The 26,037-nt window shown below is 41.2% G+C and overlaps 1 protein-coding gene and 1 non-coding gene across 2 annotated transcripts in view; both read right to left on the bottom strand.

The window, feature by feature from the left end:
* Positions 1 to 26,037, bottom strand: part of LOC135523160 (cadherin-18-like) — a 217,440-nt gene that overhangs the window by 151,682 nt on the left and 39,721 nt on the right. The window contains exon 2 of the mRNA XM_064949884.1: positions 23,436 to 24,025. Within this exon, the coding sequence (XP_064805956.1) occupies positions 23,436 to 23,672 (237 nt within the window). The 5' untranslated portion in view covers positions 23,673 to 24,025. The remainder of the gene's footprint in view (positions 1 to 23,435; positions 24,026 to 26,037) is intronic.
* Positions 7,002 to 7,077, bottom strand: trnaa-ugc (transfer RNA alanine (anticodon UGC)). Its single transcript has one exon. It is a non-coding gene; the product is annotated as a tRNA-Ala (tRNA).

Here is a 26,037-nt window from a genome sequence, read left to right as displayed (position 1 = left end):
AATAATTGCCTTAGAAATAGGTTAAAATACCAGAGATTCTCACATGGCTATTGGTACAGATATTTATATACAGTGGGGAGAACAAGTATTTGATACACTGCCGATTTTGTAGGTTTTCCTACTTACAAAGCATGTAGAGGTCTGTAATTTTTTATCATAGGTACACTTCAACTGTGAGAGACGGAATCTGAAACAGAAATCCGGAAAATCACATTGTATGACATTGTAATTCATTTGCATTTTATTGCATGACATAAGTATTTGATCGCCTACCAACCAGTAAGAATTCCGGCTCTCACAGACCTGTTAGTTTTTATTTAAGAAGCCCTCCTGTTCTCCACTCATTACCTGTATTAACAGCACCTGTTTGAACTCGTTACATGTATAAAAGACACCTGTCCACACACTCAATCAAACAGATTCCAACCTCTCCACAATGGCCAAGACCAGAGAGTTGTGTAAGGACATCAGGGGTAAAATTGTAGACCTGTACAAGGCTGGGATGGGCTACAGGTCAATAGGCAAGCAGCTTGGTGAGAAGGCAACAACTGTTGGCGCAATTATTAGAAAATGGAAGTTCAAGATGACGATCAATCACCCTCGGTCTGGGGCTCCATGCAAGATCTCACCTCGTGGGGCATCAATGATCATGAGGAAGGTGAGGGATCAGCCCAGAACCACACGGCTGGACCTTGTCAATGACCCGAAGAGAGCTGGGACCACAGTCTCAAAGAAAACCATTAGTAACACACTACGCCGTCATGGATTAAAATCTTGCAGCACACGCAATGTCCCCCTGCTCAAAACAGCGCATGTCCAGGCCCGTCTGAAGTTTGCCAATGACCATCTGGATGATCCAGAGGAGGAATGGGAGAAGGTCATGTGGTCTGATGAGACAAAAATAGAGCTTTTTGGAAGAAGAATGAGTACAACCCCAAGAACACCATCCCAACCGTGAAGCATGGAGGTGGAAACATCATTCTATGGGGATGCTTTTCTGCAAAGGGGACAGGACGACTGCACCATATTGAGGGGAGGATGGATGGGGGCATGTATCGCGAGATCTTGGCCAACAACCTCCTTGCTTCAGTAAGAGCATTGAAGATGGGTCGTGGCTGGGTCTTCCAGCATGACAACGACCCAAAACACACAGCCAGGGCAATTAAGGAGTGGCTCCGTAAGAAGCATCTCAAGGTCCTGGAGTGGCCTAGCCAGTCTCCAGACCTGAACCCAATAGAACATCTTTGGAGGGAGCTGAAAGTCCGTATTGCCCAGCGACAGCCCCGAAACCTGAAGGATCTGGAGAAGGTCTGTAATGGAGGAGTGGGCCAAAATCCCTGCTGCAGTGTGTGCAAACCTGGCCAAGAACTACAGGAAAAGTATGATCTCTGTAATTGCAAACAAATGTTTCTGTACCAAATAATAAGTTCTGCTTTTCTGATGTATCAAATACTTGCCACACAAAAAATGCTAATAATTACTTAAAAATCAAACAATGTGATTTTCTGGATTTTTCTTTTAGATTCCATCTCTCACAGTTGAAGTGTATGATAAAATTACAGACAGTACCAGTCCAAGGTTTGGACACATTTAATCATTCAAGGGTTTTTATTTTTACTATTTTCTACATTGTAAAATTATAGTGAATACATCAAAACTACGTGTGAAAGAACACATATGGAATCATATTGTAACCAAAAACATGTAAACAAATCAAAATGTATTTCATTTTTGAGATTCTTCAAAATAGCCACCCTTTGCCTTGATGACAGCTTTGCTCACTTTTGGTATTCGCTCAACCAGATTCATGAGGTAGTCACCTGGAATGTATTTACATTAACAGGTGTGCCTTATAAAAGCTAATTTGTGGAATTTCTTTCCTTCTTAATGCATTTGAGCCAATCAGTTGTGTTGTGTCAAGTTAGGAATGGTATACAGAATGGTATACAGAAGATAACCATATTTGGTAAGAGAACAAGTCCATATTATGGCAAGACCAGCTTAATTAAATAAACAAAGAGAAACAACAGTCCAGTCCATAATTACATGAGGTTACTCAATCCGGAAAATCTTCAAGTGCAGTCTCAAAAACCATCAAGCTCTATGATGAAACAGGCTCTCATGAGGACTGCCACAGAAAAGGAAGACCCAGAGTTACCTCTTCTGCAGTAGAAATGTTCATTAGAGTTACCAGCCTCAAAAGCTGCAGCCCAAATAAATGCTTCACAGAGTCCAAGTAGCAGACACATCTCAATATCAACTATTCTGAGGAGACTGCATGAATCACGCCTCATGGTCTAATTGCTGCAAATAAACCACTACTAAAGGACACCAATAATAAGAAGAGACTTGCTTGGGTCAAGAAACACGAGCAATGGACATTAGACCTGTGGAAATCTGTCATTTGGTCTGATGAGTCCAAATGTGAGATTTTTGGTTCCAACCACAGTGTCTTTGTGAGACGCAGAGTAAGTGAACGGATTATCTCTGCATGTGTTGTTCCCACCGTGAAGCATGGAGGAGAAGGTGTGGGGGTGGTTTGCTGGTGACAATGTCTGTAATTTTTTAGAATGCAAGGCACACTTAACCAGCATGGCTACCACAGTATTCTGCAGCGATACGCCATCAAATCTGGTCTATGCTTAGGGGGACTGTCATTTGTTTTTCAACATGACAATGACCCAACACCTCCAGGCTGTGTAAGAGCTATTTGAACAAGAAGGAGGGTGATGGAGTGCTGCATCAGATGACCTGGCCTTCATCATCACCCGATCTCAACCTAATTGAGATGGTTTGAGCCAATGAGTGCTCAGCATATGTAGGAACTCCTTCAATACTGTTAGAAAAGCGTTCCAGGTGAAGCTGGTTGAGAGATGGCCAACAGTGTACCAAGCTGTCATCTAGGCAATAACCCCAAGCAAAAATTTAGTACCAACGTTTCGACAGCCAAGCTGTCTTCATCAGGGTATCAATGATGAAGACAGCTTGGCTGTCGAAACGTTGGTAAATTAAATTTTTGCATCTGAGCTCCTAGAGTGTGCGGCTCTCTTTTATTTTCAAGTTTTCTACTCCGCTAGCCAGCACCTCGCCTAAATAGGTGTGCGTTTCCTTTTCTTCTAGATCACTCCAATACATTGACTTTGTTGGCCACTTTGCCACAAATGTAAAAGTTTGCTTGGGGTGGTTCATTTTTCAAATGTATTGGAGTGACCATCACAAAGCCTCGACCTCAATCCTATAGAGAATTTGTGGGCAGAACTGAAAAAGCATGTGCGAGCAAGGAGGCCTACAGACCTGACTCAGTTACACCAGCTCTGTCAGGAGGAATGGGCCAAAATTCACCCAACTTATTGTGGGAAGCTTGTGGAAGGCTACCCGAAACATTTGACCCAAGTTAAAGAATTTAAAGGCAATGCTACCAAATACTAAATGAGTCTATGTAAACTTCTGACCCACTGGGAATGTGATGAAAGAAACAAAAGCTGAAATAAATCATTCTCTCTACTATTATTCTGACATTTCACATTCTTAAAATAAAGTGGTGATCCTATCTGACCTAAGACACATAATTTTTACTAGGATTAAATGTCAGGACTTGTGGAAAACTGAGTTTCAATGTATTTGCCGTTCAGAAGATTGGGGTCACTTTGAAATATCTTTATTTTTTAAAGAAAATCACATTTGTTATCCATTAAAATAACATCAAACTACAGAAATACAGTGTAGACATTGTTAATGTTGTAAATGACTATTGTATCGTAATAGGGTTTTCTAATTATCAATTAGCCTTTTCAAATGATAAACATGGATTAGCTAACACAACGTGCCATTGGAACACAGGAGTGATGGTTGCTGATAATGGGCCTCTGTACGCCTATGTAGATATTCCATAAAATAATCTGCCGTTTCCAGCTACACTAGTCATTGACAACATTAACATCGTCAACACTCTATTTCTGATCAATCTGATGTTATTTTAATGGACAAAAAAACTTTTCTTTAAAAAACAGGGACATTTCTAAGTAACCCTAAACTTTTGAATGGTAGCGTAAATATAAATAATGGTGGGTATAGACAGTATTGATGGTATATTAATAGAAAAGGTGTGTACAGTTATATAGGATGTGCCATGACTAGAATACAGTATATACATATAATGTAAACATTATTCAAGTGAAATATGTTCAATGACTATGTACAGTAAGTAGGGAAAGCATTTCAGGGCAGGGTTCCGCGTGGAGGCCGGCTAGTGGTGATTGTTTAACAGTCTGATGGCCTGGATATAGAAGCTGTTTATCTGTCTCTCGGTACCAGCTCTCTGTCCCAGCTGGGTGAACAGGCCGTGGCTCGGATGGTTGAGGTTCTTATTGATCTTCTTGGCCTTCCTATGACTCTGGGGGCTGTAGATGTACAGGGGCAGGCAGTTTTTTATTTTTTAAGGATCCCCATTAGCTGCTGTCACTCTTCCTGGGGTCCAGCAGCATTAAGGCAGCTATACAAAATGATAAATATTACATGACATTACATTTCATAACACTTTTCACAACACATTAAGTGTGTGCCCTCAGGCCACAGCCTACTACCACATACACTGTATCTACAATTCGAAATCCATGTGTACGTGTGTGTAGAGTGCGTGTCTTATCATGTGTATATGTAAGCATTTGTCTGTGCCTGAGTGTGTGACTTCCCAGTCCCCACTGTTCCATAAGGTGTTTTTTTAATCTGTATTTTAAATCTAATTTTGCTGCTTGCATCAGTTACTTGATGTGGAATAGAGTTCCATGTAGTCATGGCTCTATGTAGTCTGTTCTGGGCTTTGGGATTGTGAAGAGACCTCTGGTAGCATGTCTTGTGGGGTATGCATGGGTGTCCGAGTGCTAGTAGTTTAAACAGACAGCTCGGTGCATTCAGCATGTCAATACTTCTTACAAAAGCAAGTAGTGATGAAGTCAATCTCTCCTCTACTTTGAGCCATGAGAGATTGGCATGTGTATTATGAATGTTAGCACTCCGTGTACATTTAAGGGCCAGCTGTGCTGCCCTTTTCTCAGCTAATTGTAATTGTAATCCCTCTTAGGAAAGTGTACACCCGATGGTGTGTTGGACTGACCACAGAACCCTCTGTAGAGCCCTGCTGTTGTGGACGGTGCAAATTCCATACCAGGCAGTGGTACAGCCCGACAGGATCCTCTCAATGGTACATCTGTAGAATTTTACAAGGGGCTTAGGGGTCAAGCCAAATTTCTTCAGCCTCCTGAGGTTGAAGAGGCGCTGTTGCGCTTTTTTCAACACACTGTCTATATGAAGGGACAGTTTCAGGTCGTCAGTCCTGCGCACGATGGGGAACTTGACGCTTTTGACCGTCTCCACTTCGGCTCCTTTGTTTTGTTGACATTGAGGGAGAGGTTATTCCTGGCACCACTCAGCCATGACTCTCACCTCCTCCCTGTAGGCTGTCTCGTCATTGAAGGTAAACTTGAGTTGGAGAAATGCTTGGCCATGCAGTCATGAGTGAAAAGGGAGTACAGGAGTGGGCTGAGCATGCACCCCTGTGAGGCTCCGGTTTCGAGGATCAGAGTGGCGGAGGTGTTGTTGCCTATCTTCACCACTTTGGGTAGGCCCGTCAGGTAGTCCAAGACCCAGTTGCACAGGGAGGGGTTCAGACCCAGGGCCCCGAGCTTAGTAAAGAGCATGGTGTTGAAGGCTTAACTTCTGCTAAATGTCGGAAATGTATAGGGCAGCGCAATTGCGATTGATTCCTCTGTGGATCTGTTTGAGCGGTATGTGAATTGTAGTGTGTTGGCGTTCGTTTCCTTGTTCCTTGTCAATCATTGGCTCATTGGTGAAATTAGCATAATGACAATAACTTTAATCAAATCATTCAAAACATTTATTATTGCAATTGCAGACAGAAGTTGACACCAGGAACATAGCATGTTATTTTATCAATCCCAAAGTCCAGCCCTAGTGATGTCACTGCCTATGTCATTATCTTTTACTCATGAGACCAAAACCATGCCTACTAACACTAAAACTCTTGTTTATATAGCTATCTAAACTTAGCAGTAAATGTCCAAGTTGATTTATCGTGGAATGTCTGACTAATCTCTTATCTCTTACACTCCCTGCAGAGTTCTGTCTTCACAGTCACACATTTCTCAGAGGGGTCTCTTTATAAGAGGCAAAGAGACCAGAGAACAACTGTGGAACAATACTGAACCTAGTCTAGGACCCTATAAATGTAAGGAGGGTGGGGTCTTATAATGTAAGGAGGGTGAGGTTTTATAACCCCTCCCCTTCTGTTAATATAACATAAGCATAATCAATTATTATAATACATCAGACATTTGGTTCTCCACCCATGCGTGTAGCCTACAGGCTTTTTAATTGACTCCACGCATAGGCACGTTTGATCTCGCACGCTCAACACAAGAGAGCAGAGGTAGTCCACTGAACTTGAAGCAGAATTAGCCTACTAGAGTTTGTGAATGGTGTGACAGGTGCTTTAACAACCATTACGGTCCTGTCTTAGCAAGGGGTTCAGGGGGGTTCAACTAAGTTATACGGAATTGTTTAAGGTCATATCAAGGATCATTTAGCTATTTGATTTATAATTTTAAGACCCCTTAAAGTATAATATTTTTTCATGAATATTAAAAAAATAATTAACTAATATATTTTTTTTTTAATCTGAAGGAAGTTTGTTCTGAAGTAACTGTCCTATATCTGATGGATATATGAAAGATCTTCATTTTTTAACATGTATTGCAACCCTTATTTTTGGCACTAAACAGTCTCCATATATACTGTACTTCCATTCATTTTTTCAACTGGTACATTCAGGGAACATTCAGACATTATTGTGGGGCGTCCTAGAGCAAAACAGAGAACATCATCGTGTCGGTGAGAGTCTCATAGTAATAATAAATCCCATTTAGCAGACGCTTTTGTCCAAAGCGACTTACAAGTCGGCTGGGGCCACTACTTTTACATATGGGTGGTCCCAGTGGGAATCGAACCCACGACGCTTGGCGTTGCAAGCGCCATGCTCTACCGACTGAGCCACACAGGACCCAGTTTGTAGATGCATCCAATGCAAAACCCCTGTCACTTTCTGACCTTAATTCATTTTTTATGTCTTTGTGTTAGTTTGGTCAGGGCGTGAGTTGGGGTTGGGTAGTCTATGTTCTTTGTTCTATGTTGTATTTCTGTGTTTGGCCTGGTATAGTTCTCAATCAGAGGCAGCTGTCGATCGTTGTCTCTGATTGAGAATCATACTTAGGTAGCCTGTTTTCCCCATTTTGGTTGTGGTTGATTGTTTTCTGTTTAGTGTATGTCACCTTACAGAACTGTTTTGTTTCTTTCATTTTGTTTTGTGCGTTCAGTCAATAAATGATGACGAACAGTTACCACACTGCATATTGGTCCGATCCTTCTTACTCTTCCTCAGACGAAGAAGAGATTCGTTACAACCCCAGGTGCACTGAAAGGCTGAGAAAAATCAATACACAACTATGGATGCATGACACACACACAAGCAGGTGGTGTTTCAGGGATCTGGGAAGTGGTTTACACTTGTGAGTGCACATAACCTAACTGTAACTGGGTTTAGAGTTTTGTAAAAACCAACTCTTGGAGGATTGTTTTTTTTTCTGTATTACAAACGGTGAATGACACGAGCTGTGACAGTGTATTTTATTCTGTTCTAAATTACCACTCAATGTGTAATGAGCATTCAGAACCCAGCAAGCGCTCAGCTCAGCTCCTTTGCAAAGCATGGGCGCAAAAAAAGCAATTTAACTAAAACCCTTGCTTCACTTTTTTCCACTGTAGCATTAAATATAAGACAGTTGCCTGATTCTGTCACAGCACAAACCATTTATAGCGGTATGAATAAAACATTTATGTACCTTTTCTTAGAGGTTGGCATTTAGCTCTACAAATTAAAGGTCCCGAACAGTCATTCTAATTCCCTTGTAAAACAGACTTTTGACGGACTAAACTATTATCCATCATTTTTGTTTTGGATAGTAATGCTCAAAATTCGTTTTTTCATCGCTAGCTACCTGGAAGTTTGAAAAGACAGACTGAGTGGGCTGGGAGTTTATATTCATGAGCTCACCTTGACTGACTGCTCTTTAAAATGCCTATGTCAAGCAACTTAGATGCAGTGTTGCAGTACAATCATCTTGAACCAATTTGGTGATACACAAACGACATTGAAATTGCATCAATGATGTCCCAAACAAATTCATAGTTCTCCCGTTTGGCATGTTGTTGATGATGTTGTTGTGGTTCAGATCAGCACTGACGGATGTGTTGACTTGACAACTAACTGCGAGCTATTAACTAGCTAACACCAGACACAGATAAAAGGGGAAACATATACTGCAGACATTATTGAAACATATAGATATACTGTATCTTTGCCATAGATGAATAGGGTAAACTTTTAATTATATTTTCTGACACCATACAGTACCATTTTGGCACCAGTAGAGCAGCTATTTAGCTATTTAAACCACGCCTTTCTGCAAACACACCTTCTCCGATGTTGGTTACAAGGTGGTACTTATTTAAATTAGGTAAGAGAACATCATGTTACCATTGGTGTATTGAAATGAGAGCGTTAGGGTGATCTCACCCTATCCCTTAATAATCTTGCCTCCTTAATCCAAGTGTTTGATACAGAGGGGACCAGTTACTTTATGATGAAAGTTTATCAATGCAGAAGCACCAGTCATTATTTCTCATTTGTTCTTCATACTTTGATCTGGTTTCATGCAAGTTCATGAAAAATAAATATTTGGACTATTCATTACCTTTACGGCTGTAATATGTAACTTTTTAGGCCACCCAACCAAATTCACATAGAAATGTTTCTCATAGATATGTAATTCTCATTCTTATTCTCCAGTCTTCATTGAAAGCAAGTCTAAGAAGCGGTAGATCTGTTCTATGTGCACTATTTCTATTCTTCCGGTTATTTGTGTTTAGTTTTGCAACTTTTACATTTGGTTTTGTACACCACCTTCAAACAGCTGACAATACAATATATTTAATTTTATGGGAAATATATTTCACAGCGGTTTAGATGGTACAATGATTATCTTCACTATACTTGCTTGTTTTGTCACATAAACTGAAATAAGGCGGAGCGATTTCTGCATAGTGCATCTTTAAATACATGCCTCCTGAAAGTAACCTGAATAAAATCCCAACTGATGGTTCAACGAACCCATATCAGTTCAAAGGTGTGGCCTATTGGTGGCATAGCTTTCGGCTAGTTATTTCTGGCTAACCATGAGAGTAAATGTCATTCATGTTCATCATTTTGAGTTTGTACACTGCAAATAAAATGTAAAGTCAATAGTTTTGCACATTGCTTTACATGACATGACGTCTTGCCTTTTGTGCTGTTATGTGTTTCTCCCATGCTAAATCAGATCAAATTTTATTTGTCACATACACATGGTTAGCAGATGTTAATGCGATTGTAACGAAATGCTTGTGCTTCTATTTCCGACAATGCAGTAATAACCAACAAGTAATCTAACTAACAATTCCTAAACTACTGTCTTATACACAGTGTAAGGGGATAAAGAATATGTACATAAGGATATATGAATGAGTGATGGTACAGAGCAGCATAGGCAAGATACAGTAGATGGTATCGAGTACAGTATATACATATGAGATGAGTATGTAAACAAAGTGGCATAGTTAAAGTGGCTAGTGATACATGTATTACATAAGGATGCAGTCGATGATATAGAGTACAGTATATACGTATGCATATGAGATTCATAATGTAGGGTAAGTAACATGCTATGTTGTTGTCTTTGGTCTCTCTTTATGTAGTGTTGCGTTGTTTCTCTTGTTGTGCCGTGTTTTGTCCTATATTTTCATTCAATTTATTTTAATTCCCAGTCCCTGTCCCCGCAGGAGGCCTTTTGGAAGTCATCATTGTAAATAAGAATTTGTTGTTAACTGACTTGCTAGTTAAATAAATACAATAAAACATAGTCCTATATACATTTTACAACATTTGAATCGTATTTAAGTGGTAACTATTGCAAAATGCATAGGCACTTAGGGAGCTCAAACTCTTATGTAAACTTTATTAATTGTCCAACATCAGTACCCAACGTGTGAACAATAGAACGGAACAGGTTAACTGGAATGACATTTACTCTCACGGGTGGCCAAAACTAACTAGCGGAAAGCCACACCCCTACTAAGCCATGCCTACAGTCTTCTGATCTGACCTGGTGGTTCATAGCTCAATAACCCAGCATCAACAACCCAATTTGAAGGATTATATGTGACCCAACTGGATGGGTGAAAATAACCCAACATGTGTTCTGCCTAATACTTACACAATTTGGGTTGTTTTAATTCAGCATTGTTTGGGGTGTAGAGAGAGTAGGGGTGTATGGGCGTGGAAATGCAATTGAAGACTTGTTTTTAGAATGGGCATTGTCATACACCAGAATAGCATACTACTAATAACTAGTGTAACAACATCAGGGCACCGTGTGGCTTTCCCTGGGTGACATGAACACATCCAAACCTCCCCCTGGGCCTGTGGGCGTCTTCCTGTCTGCTTCTCAAATAGCACACTATTTGTTATATAGTTCACTATAGAAGAAAATGGTGTCATTTGAGACGCAGCCGCCCGTCTCACTGTACATATCAGCACAAGGCCAGTCCCCTAACTTGTATTTCTCTCTCTCTCACTTACACAGACCTGTAATTTCCCAAATGCATGGGTCCCCAGAGAAGTGTCACTGGGGATTATACTACACACCACAAGTGGATTAGGGACACAGTTTGACAGACTGGCTTCCACACTCACTCATTCAAATTCTGAAGTAGTTCTGCAATGTGTGCATATATGGATCCCACTACCACGTGTGTGTGTCCGTGTGTGCGTATTGGGGTACAAACTCCGAGACAGCTTGTACCCCAAGCCAGAACACTGCTAAACAGTCATAAGACTGCTAAATAGTTAATTAAATGGTAACCTGGACTATCTGCATTGACCCTGTCTTGCACTGACTCTATGCACACCCCTTACGGAAAAACCACATGTGAAATTTCCATGTGGCTTCGGAACACTTCACATGTGATGATAAATCACATAAAGATTCACAGGTGATGCCCTGCAAACAAAAATCTGTCGTAAGGATGTCCCCGGAATGTCAAGAAGTTGTTTCAAGTATTTGACATACATGATAACATTTTGTTTTATTTTATTTATACAGTAATTATTCATATTATTCATTATTATGTCCTCATCTTTGATTTGAACTCGCAACCTCTTGGTTCACAGCATTCTGATTTCCCTGCTATGCCACCATGGCTGTGTAAATAACTGATTTTACTTTGAAGTCCAAAGTGTAGGAATCCAAGTAAATCTCAGCTATGTTAAAAATACTCCCAAGAGAAACCATTATATTTATCATAGTAATTTAGGTGTAACATTAAAACAAAATAATATGCCCCACCAACATTAAACAACTATACAGTAAGCACTCAAATTGCTGAAATAGTAAATTAAATCAATGATGAGAGAATAGTCAGATGAACTGACCAGCAGTGCAGGTGAAAAAACCCACACACATATTGACACACACAGACGCAAGCACACCACCATGCACATATGCATAAGCACACACACACTTTTCATTGTGTTACAACCTGAATACAATTTTGTGTCATTGGCCTACACACAATACCTCATAATGTTAAAGTGGAATAGTGTTTAAAGGAATGTTTACAAATGAATAAAAAATGTTAAGCTGAAATGTCGAGTCAATAAATATTCAACCCCTTTGTTATGGCAAGCCTAAAAAAGTTTAGGAGTAAAAATGTGCTTAACACATCACATAATAAGTTGCATTGACTCTGAGTGCAATAGTCTTTATTAACATGATTTTTGAATGTCTACCCCATCTCTTTACCCCACACATACAATTATCTGTAAAGTCCCTCAGTCGAGCAGTAAATTTCAAGCACAGATTCAGCCACAAAGACCAGGGAGGTTTTTCAATGCTTTGCTAAGAAGGGCACCTATTACATTTTTTTAATATCCCTTTGAACATGGTAAAGCTATTAATTACACTTTGGATGGTGTATCAATAGACCCAGTCATTACAAGATACAGGCGTCTTCCTAACTCAGTTGTCGGAGAGTAAGGAAACTACTCAAGGATTTCATCATGAGGCCAATGGTGACTTTAAAACAGTACGGAGCTTAATGGCTGTGATTGGAGAAAACTGAGAATATATCAACAACATTGTAGAATAAAAATATTGCAAAACATGTATCCTGTTTGCACTCAAGTAAATCTGCAAAACATGTGGCAAAGAAATGTAGTTTATGTCCTGAATACAAAGTGTTATGTTTGGAACAAGTCCAAAACAACACCACTGACTACCACTCTTCATATTTTCTAGGGAGTTTTTTTATAAAAAGAAAGGAATAGAGCAAAGCACAGTTAAAATCCTAGAGGAAAACTTGGTTCAGTATGCCTTCCAACAGACACTGGGAGACAAATTCATATTTCAGCAGGACAATAAAATAAACACAAGGCCAAATATACACAGGAGTTTCTTACCAAGATGGCATTGAATGTTCATGAGTGGCCTAGTTACAGTTTTGACTTAAATAGGCTTGACAATCTATGGCAAGACATGAAAATGGCTTGCTAGCAATGATCAACAACCAACTTGACAGAGCTTGAAGAATTTTAAAGAGAATAATGTGCAAATATTGTACAATCCAGGTGAGCAAAGCTCTTAGAGACTTACCCAGAAATACTCACAGCTGCAATCACTACCAAAAATTATTCTAATATGTATTGACTCAGGGGTGTGAATACTTATGTACATTTCTTATTTCTGTATTTAATTTTCAAAATATTTGCAACAATCTCTGAGAACAGCCTCAATTTGTCAGGGCATGAACTCTTCAAGGTGTTGAATGCGTTCCACAGGGCTGGATGTCGTTTGGGTAGTGGATCATTCTTGATACACACGGGAAACTGTTGAGTGTGAAAAATACAGCAGCGTTGCAGTTCTTGACACAAACCGGTGCACGTAAGACCTACTACTATACCCAGTTCAAAGGCACTTAAATCTTTTGTCTTGCCCATTCACCCTAAGAATGGTACACATATAAAATCCATGTCTCAATTGTCTCAAGGCTTAAACATCCTTCATAAACCTGTCTCCTTCCCTTCACCTGCACGGATTGAAGTGGATTTAACAAGAAACATCAATAAGGGATCATAGCTTTCACCTGGATTCATCTGGTCAATCTATGTCATGAAAAGAGCAGGTGTTCTTAATGTTTTATATACTCAGTGTAAAATGTCCTAATAGTTGGTTGCACCGGTGATTTGATGTGTTACACTTCATTAAAATAAATATTGTACAGTATTTATTCTAATGATTTTCAAAAGTATTTCTTTTAAGCAATTTAAAACACACAAAAAAAAGCATGGGCACGGTTCGACATTAAAAACAAAACGGCCAATTTCTTCAGGGGAAACCTCCTCCCGTTCCTTCATTGCTGCTTGCTAGTGTCTGCAATTCTTGTCAAGCGCAGTGACGAGAACAATATAGTGTTTGAATGTGAAGGATTAATCCTCCTCTCTTGGCTTAATTAGGGGTCATTCAGTCTCCTAGCCACATTAGGACATGGCACAGCAATCCCGCAGCCTCATAATTAAATGTTGCCCAGTTTCTCTCCAGCCATCAAGACACTTCATCATCTCTCTCCATCCAAATGTGGTGTGTCAAATGAATTCCTTAAAGTACAGTATAATATACTGTATATATGTCCAGTGTTCCAGATGTTTTATGAATTATTACTTCAAATTAATTACAATATGAATTAAATAGATACCATTCACAAACAATATAATGAACTATGTTAAAAAGCAGCTTTTCTTTATGCCCAATCTTGATCTTTTACGACAGACCAGAGTGGTTTGGGCTCATTCAATAAGACACTCACAAACACTTGGATATTAACTGGGGGCACAGGGGCAGATTTCCGGCTGCACCAACTCAAATTGGAGGGATTGAATGGATTGAATTCAGGATTTGTAAATTATTAATGGAACTACTATGGCACTTTACTATTACAGCAACAAATGCAGGCTGATTATTTCACAAGGGTGAGTTGTTTTTGTCCTATGTTGCTGATATTTTCGTTGTTAGCTACCTATTTAGCTAGTTAGGTCGTCATGAAGTAGCTAGCTAGCTACTACCTCTACCTATATCAGTCATCAACAGCCAACTAGGTTTCCTCTTGACATAAAATGTTTAGCAACAAACCACAGTATTTAAATTAGAATGGCGAGATGGTTGTTGTGTGGAGGATCTGCTTTGACTTGCTTTCTTGTTGGCTCACCAACTAGCTCATGATAACTCATGTTAACATGCTAATGTTAGCTATCTGCTTCTAAAGAGCCTCTTACAAACCACATATCTTACAAACCACATAATTTCAAATAGAAGTGACTGGCAAGACAGTTGTTGCATAGGCTTTGTCATTTTGATAAAAACAGTTGTGGATAGCTTGGCTTGCTAGCTGGTTTGCACTTGTGCAGTAAGCTCGTTTCTCTCCTCGTCTAGAAAAAGATTGTTCTCCCCAACGGAGAATGAGGAAAAAAGAAAATAGCTGCTGGACAACTCACATAATGATGTCATTATCCAAGCAAATTTGTTTGAGATGGGGATTTTGAAGTGTTTTTTTTTTCTTCTAACATGTATGCTTTGGCCACAAATACTGTATGAATATAGGATGAGTCAACAACATTATTTGGGTTAACAGAATATGAGTTAACAGAATATTAACTTTTAAAAGTGAGATTTTCACTGCAGACAGAGTAAGGATGACCTGTTTTCGTTTGTTTTCATCATCATGCATGCGTCCGAAATGGCATCCTATTGCCTCTATAATGCACTACCTTTGACCAGGGCCCTGTTCAAAAGTTGTCCACTATGAAGGGAATCGGGTGTCTCCCTCTACTGTAGAATATGAGGGATGGAGAGACGTGGCCAATATCAACTCAGCATGATAGCGACAGCAAGCCAATCAAAGTCTTCAAATGATGAGCAGCAGCTGTATTAAATGTTAATATAATCCATGAAAGTAATTATTCTCTCATGTAATTAGTGGCAACTGATACACTGCCATTATACAATGTTGCCATTTCAATAAGGATGTTCTCTACGCTAATATCCTTGTACTACTCCAGTTAGTCAGCTGTAATAATACAGACAGAACCACAGAAAAATGCTGAGAGAATGTTTTGGTGGCACCTTGGGAATGTTGTGGTTCACTCATGCATTTTATAACCTTAGCATCAGCATAATTCATCAATAAATAACACCTATAAGGATTCGTTTTTCCCTGCTCTGTCAAAACCACTACCCAGGCATCTGTGATAAAGCCATGCCTTCTGTAGCACATTATAACAAACTTAGTGGTGATGGTGAGTAATAACATTAAGAAGGATATTAGAGGGGTTTAGTGTTTTCTTTCCATTCCTCTATGTTGTCTCTCTGGACTGCTTTCTTTTTTTTGATGTATTTCTCTATTCCACATCATGCTCCCTCCTATGTATTGAAATACAGACATATGCGCATGCAGTCAGAGGGAGAGGAGTGATCTGCCTCCCTCGTTCTTTCTGAGTGTCGGTCGAAGGGATTAGCTTCTGCCGAGTGCCTAGAATAATGATCACTGCAGCGGAGAAACACATTTCCACATTCCAGGAGATAAGGGGGGCAGGCAATCTGCAAGCAGAGGACTTATTAACCAGTTTCCCGTGGCCCATTGTGTAACTAACAGAAAAGTCCTCACAGCGACCGCAGACCAGACTTGCTGGGTCGGTCTTGTCCTCCGAGCATGAGGATAGGACCACTAGTCATCTCTGGTACCTGCCTCTCAGTCTTTGTGACACCCAAATGTCTGTGACAGTCTGAGCCCATAGCTGGTATGACATGCAGCTCAGACCAGCCACAGGTCTCAGAGTGGTGTGGCAGAAAAAAGTAAGGGGCCTGTAGGTTTGATATGGGCCATGACGGGACCAGAGTTTTTCTAATCAGGTCACGTTTTAAAAGATCTGATGGAAAAACTCCTTGCCTTGGGAATGATGAAAACCTTGTCAAACTGCAGAAACCGTGCACTTGTTCATATGAATTATATTTTAAATAAGGACTAGGGGGGTTTCCTATACACAGAAACAGAGAAAGTAACATGATTGGACAATAAAACTCACAGGGCTGACCTTGCTTTATGCTGGTTTGTATCATGTAGTCCTGCCCTATGCAACTGTAGGTCTAATAAAACATTAACTCACAGTCTATGCTAGCTATTGTGTTTATTGATTAATTTCAGTTAATGATTTTTGATCAAAAAAGTCTGTTGTCTAGTCAGCCCAAGTTTGAATATAAACCAAATTTGATCCTAATCACATTTTCTTACAAACTAATGAGCTATAAATACACATTGCTACTCCTTTGTTACACTGGCCAGAGGGACAGGGTGCATAGTAGGCTAGACTATGCAGGTACTTTTTTAGTGGTCTACAGTTGATCAGACAAACAAATTGTCTCGTTTCCATGCAGTGAAACATGTCGGATCGCTAATGCTTTGGTGTATATACTGCTACGAAGCAAATTGGTAAAAATAACAGCCCTTTGCTCCTCTTTTTTTGCCAATATATTTGATTAAATAAAATAAAAGGTGATTTAAAAGTGCTGTGGCAAATGTTGCCACGCCACACTTTTCCAGCGGCCCTGGCTCAGACGTACTGCTACAAAAGGCCCACAGTCACAGTAGATATCGTGTACATAAATAAGCGACTTCATTCCGGTATCCTTGATAGTTGTTTTTTTATGGAGACTATATGTATTTTATAAATTGTAAAATAAATTCAATTCAATCCACACTAACTATGTAATCAAAAGCCATTTCAACATGGACTCAGGGATAGACGTTACGTAGTATATGAAAATCCAGGACATTCAAAATAGTATGATAAAGTCGGAAGTTTACATACACCTTAGCCAAATACATTTAACCTCAATTTTTCACAATTCCCTGACATTTAATCCTCGTAAACATTCCTTGTCTTAGGTCACATAGGATCACCACTTTATTTAAAAAATGTGAAATGTCAGAATTCCCAGTGGGTCAGAATTTTACATATACTCAAATAGTATTTGGTAGCATTGCCTTTAAATTGTTTAACTTGGGTCAAACGTTTAAGGGTAGCCTTCCACAAGCTTCCCACTATAAGTTGGGTGCATTTTGGCCTATTCCTCCTGACAGAGCTGGTGTAACTGAGTCGGATTTGTAGGCCTCCTTGCTCGCACACACTTTTTTTTCAGTTCTGCCCACAAATTGTTAATAGGATTGAGGTCAGGGCTTTGTGTTGGCCACTCCAATACCTTGACTGTGTTGTCCTTAAACAGATGCACCATTGAGAGAATCTTGACTGGCTGTATCACTGCTTGGTGTGGCAACTGCTCGGCATCTGACCACAAGTCACTACAGAGGGTAGTGCGTACGGCACAGTACATCACTAGGGCCAAACTCCATTTCATCCAGGAACTCTATACCAGGCGGTGTCAAAGGAACGTACCAAAAATTGTCAAAGACTCCAGCCACCCAAGTCATAGACTGTTCTCTCTGCTACCACATGGCTAGTGGTACCGGAGCACCAAGCCTGGGACCAAAAGGCACCTGAACTGCTTCCGTTGGGTAGGTGGCTCGGTTGCTAATGTTAGATAGACTAGGATTTTAGGTTAACCTCTTACACTTATGGTGGCGCTATTTCATTTTTGGAAGAAAAACGTTCCCGTTTTAAACAAGATATTTTGTCACAAAAAGATGCTCGACTATGCATATAATTGCTACTGTTCGAAAGAAAACACTCTGACGTGTCCAGAAATACAAATATCTTCTCTGTGCGTGCCCTTTAACGTGAGCTTCAGGCAAAAACAAGATGACTTGGCATCCAGGAAATGACAAGGATTTTTGAGGCTCTGTCTTTCATGATCTCCTTATATGGCTGTGAACGCAAGAGGAATGAGTCTGCCCTTTCTGTCGTTTCCCCAAGGTGTCTGCAGCATTGTGACGTATTTGTAGGCAGATCGTTGGAAGATTGACCATAAGAGACCACATTTACCACGTGTCCGCCCGGTGTCCTGCGCCGAAATTGGTGCGCAAAAGTCACCTGCCAGTATTTTTCCATGGGGCACAGAGAGAGAAGCAAGCTTCCACGAACTGCATGTCAATGAAGAGATATGTGAAAAAACACCTTGAGGATTGATTCCAAACAACGTTTGCCATGTTTCGGTCGATATTATGTAGTTAATCCGGAAAAAGTTTCACGTTGTAGGTGACTGCATTTTCGGTTCGTTTCGGTAGCCAGGCGCAATGTAGAAAACGGAACGATTTCTCCTACACACAGACGCTTTCAGGAAACACTGCGCATTTGGTATGTGGCTGGGAGTCTCCTCATTGAAAACATCAGAAGCTCTTCAAAGGTAAATGATTTTATTTATTTGGTTATCTGGCTTTTGTGAAAATGTTGCGTGCTACATGCTACACAAAATGCTATGCTAGCTTTGCATACTCTTACACAAATTAGTCAATTTCTATGGTTCAAAAGCATATTTTGAAAATCTGAGATGACAGTGTTGTTAAGAAAAGGCTAAGCTTGAGAGCAAACGCATTATTTTAATTTTATTTGCGATTTTCAGCCTGAGGCTTAGTCACAATCCCAATAACTAAAAAACCCCACTACGAAATACAACAACATAAACCCATGTCACACCCTGGCCTGACCAACTAATTAACGAAAACACAAAATACTAAGACCAAGGCGTGACAGAAACCCCCCCCCTAAGGTGCAGACTCCCGGACGCACCTCAAAACCATAGGGAGGGTCCGGGTGGGCATCTGTCCATGGTGGCGGTTCCGGCTCGGGACGTGGACCCCACTCCATAAATGTCATAGTTCCTCCCCTTCGCGTCCTGGGATGATCCACCCTCGCCGCCGACCATGGCCTAATAGTCCTCACCCAGAACCCCACTGAACTGAGGAGCAGCTCGTGACTGAGGAGCAGCTCGGGACTGAGGCAGCTCGGGACTGAGGGGAAGCTCGGGACTGAGGGGCAGCCCAGTACTGAGAGAAAGCCCAGCACTGAGAGGAAGCCCAGTACTGAGAGGAAGCCCAGTACTGAGATGAAGCCCAGCCAGGCAGTTGAATCTGGCAGATCCTGGCTGACTGGCGGATCTGGAAGAGTCTGGTTGACTAGCAGATCTGGAAGAGTCTGGTTGACTAGCAGATCTGGAAGAGTCTGGTTGACTAGCAGATCTGGAAGAGTCTGGCTGACTGGCAGATCTGGAAGAGTCTGGCTGACTGGCAGATCTGGAAGAGTCTGGCTGACTGGCAGATCTGGAAGAGTCTGGCAGACTGGCAGATCTGGAAGAGTCTGGCAGACTGGCAGATCTGGAAGAGTCTGGCTGACTGGCAAATCTGGAAGAGTCTGGCTGACTGGCAGATCTGGAAGAGTCTGGCTGACTGGCAGATCTGGAAGAGTCTGGCTGACTGGCAGACCTGGAAGAGTCTGGCTTACTGGCAGACCTGGAAGAGTCTGGTTGACTGGCAGATCTGGAAGAGTCTGGCTGACTGGCGGATCCTGGCAGACTGACGGCTCTGGCTGCTTCATGCTGACTGACGGCTCTGGCTGCTCCATGCTGACTGGCGGCTCTGGCTGCTCCATGCAGATTGACAGCTCTGGCGGCTTCTTGCAGACTGACAGCTCTCACTGTTCCATGCAGACTAACAGCTTTGGCAGCTCCTTGCCGACTGGCAGCTCCTTGCAGACTGGCAGCTCCTTGCAGACTGGCAGTTCCTTGCAGACTGGCAGCTCCTTGCAGACTGGCAACTCCATGCAGACTGGCAACTCCATGCAGACTGGCAACTCCATGCAGACTGGCAGCTCTAGCTGCTCCATGCAGACTGGCAGCTCTGGCTGCTCCATGCAGACTGGCAGCTCAGGCTGCTCCGAACAGGCAGGAGGCTCCGGCAGCACTGGAGAGGAGAAAGGCTCCGACAGCGCAGGAGAGGCGAGGCACACTGTAGGCCTGATGCGTGGTGCTGGCACTGGTGGTATTGGGCCGAAGACACGCACAGGAAGCCTGGTGCGGGGAGCTGCTACCGGAGGGCTGGGGTGTGGAGGTGGTACTGGATAGACCGGACCGTGCAGGCGCACTGGAGCTCTTGAGCACCGAGCCTGCCCAACCTTACCCGGTTGAATACTCTCGGTCGCCCTGCCAATACGGCGAGGTGGAATAGCCCGCACTGGGCTATGTAGGCGAACCGGAGACACCGAGCGCAAGGCTGGTGCCATGTAAGCCGGCCCAAGGAGACGCACTGGGGAAGGGGAAGGGGAAGGGTTAGCTAATATGCTAAGTACTTGCAAAGTAGCTAAAATGTAGTAAGTTGTTGCAAATTTCTAATTAGCTAAAATGCTAAAGTTGTCCCCAATGAGAACATTTGGATTGCTAGATGTTAGCATGATATGTCTACCCTTCCACCCCGACCAAACACCCTCCTTTTGTTTTTTGCCATAAGTAACCTTATGTAACCATACCAAATTTAAGAAATTATACTAATTTGAGTGTCCTGGATTTTCATTTACTGTGTTACTGTGTTACGTTATGAGACCAGCCTGGCCAATTACGGGCCACCTGTGGTACATCCCTTGGGAAAGAAACAGGAATTTCTCATGATCTTATGTGAGGTTAATGTGATAACATAACAATTTAGTTATAATTGAATCCGATAATTCTCTCATTGATTTCATTCCTTGGACACTGTGCTATCCAACCTCCAAACGAGCTTCAATGCCATACAACACTCCTTCCGTAGCCTCCAACTGCTCTTAAACGCTAGTAAAACCAAATGCATGCTTTTCAACCGTTCGCTGCCTGCACCCACACGCCCGACTAGCATCAACACCCTGGATGGTTCCGACCTAGAATATGTAGACATCTATAAGTACCTAGGTGTCTGGCTAGACTGTGAACTCTCCTTCCAGACTCATATCAAACATCTCCAATCTAAAATCAAATCTAGAGTCGGCTTTCTATTCCGCAACAAAGCCTCCTTCACTCACGCCGCCAAACTTACCCTAGTAAAACTGACTATCCTTCCGATCCTCGACTTCAGCGATGTCATCTACAAAATAGCTTCCCAATACTCTACTCAGCAAACTGGATGCAGTTTATCACAGTGTCATCCATTTTGTTACTAAAGCACCTTATACCACCCACCACTGCGACCTGTATGCTCTAGTCGGCTGGCCCTCGCTACATATTTGTCGCCAGACCCACTGGCTCCAGGTCATCTACAAGTCCATGCTAGGTAAAGCTCCGCCATATCTCAGTTCACTGGTCACGATGGCAACACCCACCCGTAGCACGCGCTCCAGCAGGTGTATCTCACTGATCATCCCCAAAGCAAACACCTCATTTGGCCGCCTTTCGTTCCAGTTCTCTGCTGCCTGTGACTGGAATGAATTGTAAAAATCGCTGAAGTTGGAGACTTTTATCTCCCTCACCAACTTCAAACATCTGCTATCTGAGCAGTTTACCGATCGCTGCAGCTGTACATAGTCTATCGGTAAATAGCCACCCAATTTTACCGACCTCATTCCTATACTGTTTATATTTATTTACTTTTCTGCTCTTTTGCACACCAGTATCTTTACCTGTACATGACCATCTGATCATTTATCACTCCAGTGTTAATCTGCAAAATTGTAATTATTTGCCTACCTCCTCATGCCTTTTGCACACAATGTATATAGACTCTCTTTTTTTTCTACCGTGTTATTGACTTGTTAATTGTTTACTCCATGTGTAACTCTGTGTTGTCTGTTCACACTGCTATGCTTTATCTTGGCCAGGTCGCAGATGTAAATGAGAACTTGTTCTCAACTAGCCTACCTGGTTCAATAAAGGTGAAATAAAAAAATAAAAAATGTCAATGTTTTCTGTATGTTGGTGGTGCGTATTATTCTGTTTTAATGTCACTATTGAATCACTATGATAAATATAATATTTTTTCTTGAGTGTATTTTTAACAAAGCTGAGATTTATTTTACATTGAAGTCCAAAGTGTAGGAATAAAAGTGAAAAACTATTATTGGCATAGACATGGTGGCGTAGCAGGAAGATCTGAATACCGATCTCAGGGTAGCCTAGTGGTTAGAGCTTTGGACTAGTAACTGAAAGGTTGCAAGTTTGAATCCCCGAGCTGACAAGGAACAAATCTGTCGTTCTGCCCCTGAACAGGCAGTTAACCCACTGTTCCTAGGCCGTCATTGAAAATAATTGTTCTTAACTGACTAGCCTAGTAAATTAAAGGTAAAATAAAAATAAAAAACCAAGAGTTTGTGAGTTAAAATCCCAGGTGAGGGCATGTTGAATAATAATTACTGCGTAAATGAATATGTAATCAAGTGTGTCAAATATGTAAGTTGAAAACACTGTGACTATGTGACATTCTTATGACAAACTTTTGTTTGCAGGGCATCACCTGTGAAATTTCATGTGACATATCACATGTGAAGTGAACCAAAACCACATAGTTTCACATTTTGTGCACAACGTGGACATTTCACATGTGAAATCATGTGTTTCTTTGGTAAGGATTGGTTTGATTTTGTACTATGCTTAACTCAAACAAAGAACAAGCTATTTTCACAATTGAATGTCACATCCCTTAACAGATAGCCGAAAGTGACAGACTAAGATGATCTAAGGGGAGCTTGTTGATTAATCCTGCATAAAACATAAGACATTATCATGAGAAGAACTTGGACAGTGTAGACCTCTTTTCTCTACAAAATATACCCAAGTGAGATTTGTTGTGCATCCCAAATGTCACTCTATTCCCTACACAGTGCACCACTTTTGACCAGAGCCCTATTGGCCCTGGTCAAAATGATTGTGCTATGTATGGAGTAGGGTGCAATTTGGAACATAGCCTTGTCTTCTACATCATTAGACAGAACAACAGCACCTGGAATACCAACAAGGCAAGTCACATTAATAATCAAAGCTGTACCTGCCACAATGCATTTCCAACACACAAGACTGCCGAGCAGAAAAACAGAGTATTTGTCAAAAAGGGCTCCCTTTTCCATAAGTGGTGCACTACTTTTGACCATGGCTCAGAGCTCTGTCAAAGGTAATGCATTATGTAGGGCATAGGGTGCCATTTGGGACACAAGTCAGAGCCAAGGAGTCAAATATCCTTGTAATGAAAAAGTGGTTGTTTACAAGCATCTACATTCAAGCCATGAAGTACTGTGAAGTAAGATAAAACAATACCTTTCCCACATATTGAGCATCTGGTCCAATGTGTTCTTCTAAAACAAAGAATTGGTTCCAGATCCAGCCACGTTTAGGTCTGTGGTGCACTTCCGTCTCGCCATTGGCCAGTTTGGTCTGGTTCTTTGTGATGGGCACTTTGGATGTTGGGACATGATGGCTAACCCCATAGCACCTCTGGAGAAAGCAGAGGCAGACCAGTACGGGACAGAGACAGAAGATCGTGGATATCCTCATGGTGTTTCCTCAGTATGTTTGTAAATATATCCCAGTGTTTATTGTGCTACGTTTGAAAGTCCTCCCACCACCGCCGTCGCCACCACCACCGGCCACGTCTGCAGGCTCACGTGGCTTGCAGTCTCAACAGAAGGACGAGGGTGGCACTAAATCCAAACTGGGGAAGGCCCTGTCCGGGTTACAGTAGATCCTCTAAGGCTCATGGCCTAGCCGTCTGTTGAGTAGAATCAAGGCAAGCTTCATTTACATTATGGAACAGCCAGGGAGGGTCTGGAGAAAAACACGGATGGATTATGGCTTTTGTTTAGTTTTACCACAAACTGGAGTTGATTATGGTGACCATTTTGTGTTTCCTGGAAGAGAAAAAGAGAGAGAGACATTTTTTTAGTTTTAACTTACTTAATCTCCTAAAAATGTGTAGGAGCTGGCCATAATAATACTTGACACAGAGGGCAAGCATTTTAAATAGATGTCTTTGAATACAGAAAAGATGCCACTATCATTACATTTAGTTTGGAGAACACGAAACACATTTGTGGTGAGTTTAGGACTCTTACCGTGACCTTATTGGTTATTTAAGTGTATAGATGACATGTATGTATATTTATTTTTCCCATGCCCATGTTCCGTGACAGGTGCATGATAATGGTCTATTCTAAATCAAAACTAATTTCACTCATATTATTTAGTATATGTAAAGACAACATTACATTAAGAATAGTCTGATGAGTGACAATATTAGCCTATCACTTGTGAACAATGTATTATCACCTGTGAATGATGCTGTGTGTGCTGTAAGGCAAGAAATAGCCTTTTTTTGCCAAATTTTTCAAATCATAGTTGCACACCTCATATAGCCTAGCCAAAAGCCAAATACTGTAGATTCTTGAAATTAAGGACATTAATCTGGGTCTATCGCATCCCACAACTGTCCCAGCGTATGTTTGGAAAATGTATTTCTTACACAGAAGGACAAGTTGAATAGGTCAACTGTTGTACTTTGGGGGATAGTAGATTGACATAGGCCAGTGCTTTTGCTTTTCATTAGGCCTACTCATTTTTATGGCTGACAAAAAAGTAGGCTAAATGTGGACAGTTCTAACATCTTCAATATGCACCAGGAAATTTGATGAGGGATGCAAGCAGTTGCATCCCCGACATGTTGGTCTTCACTTGTAGATGAATTCTTAGCTGTGAGAAGGACCAGATCATGTGACGGGCATTGGCTAATAAGAATTGAGACATAGAGCGCCATGTAAGTGAGAGGTGCTTCGGAGAACAGCACCTGGGAATTATAATTATTATATTCAGCACAATGGCACACGTTTGTATGACAACTAACGTTGCATAAATAACTCTAAATTAAGCATATAGGAGGACCTGTTTCTTAGTTATTTACTCAAAACGTAATATTTCCTTGGAAATCTTTAAGAGAAAATATACTTTTGGCTTGTAGGCTATGCGTGGAAGCCAGGGGATGCTAAAAATGTTTATGTTAATTGCCGGGAGACCTGCAGTTATTTGCTTGGCAATCACCAGCTGAAAAACCTTCATGACTACCACAACCCTAGGTGACTTGTTCAATTATTCAAAGGTTGTCTGTGCCGGTGAGGTCACAGAAATGGTTTGCATCCCAAATAGAACTTTAGTGCACTACTATTGACCAAACCTATATGGAACCTGGTAAAAGTAGTATACTATATAGGGAATAGGGTGCCATTTGGGATTCAGGCATGGCATTTTCTAAGTAATAGTGCCCAATGTTAGTTAGGATCCATCTATAAAGCCCGTATGGGGCTATAACTGTAGTGCAGGGGTAGGCAACCCTGTTCCTGGAGTGTCGCAGGATTTTGTTCCAATTAGGCACCACACCTATTTGATCAGTTCAGTGAATGCCTTCTAGGTCAGTTAAAAACATGAAGTGCCTGCTGCACTCCAGGACCACGGTTGCCTACCCCTGCTGTAGAGACTCACATAGATGAGTTGGTGTTTTGTTGATAATAATTATTTATTTTTCAGTGCTGGGCCATTGTATGAAAGGATTAGTTGGTGCCTTGGCAATCTGAATTATAACCAGGGCAGCAAGAAATACATTTGCGTTGATAACGACAGATATTAAGCTACTCAAATGCATGACATTTGGAGAGTGTGTTTCGGTAGGCAATGGAAAATCAAAGCGGAAAATTGTTCTAGTAAATGGGTTTCTTCAAAAAACTAAATTGCATATTCAAGGCAAAATTTAAGTGCAAAAAATATGACTATACCCGTATTCTTTTTCTTCCCCTGTAATTTTGCACTTGATTATATTCAAGTCAGCAAAAGTGCATATTTAAAAAGAAAACACGTTTTGTTGAAATAATAATTA

Source organism: Oncorhynchus masou, chromosome 30 (genome assembly GCF_036934945.1).
Source record: "Oncorhynchus masou masou isolate Uvic2021 chromosome 30, UVic_Omas_1.1, whole genome shotgun sequence".
Lineage (NCBI taxonomy): Eukaryota > Metazoa > Chordata > Actinopteri > Salmoniformes > Salmonidae > Oncorhynchus > Oncorhynchus masou.
This window is presented reverse-complemented; position numbering and strand designations above follow the sequence as displayed.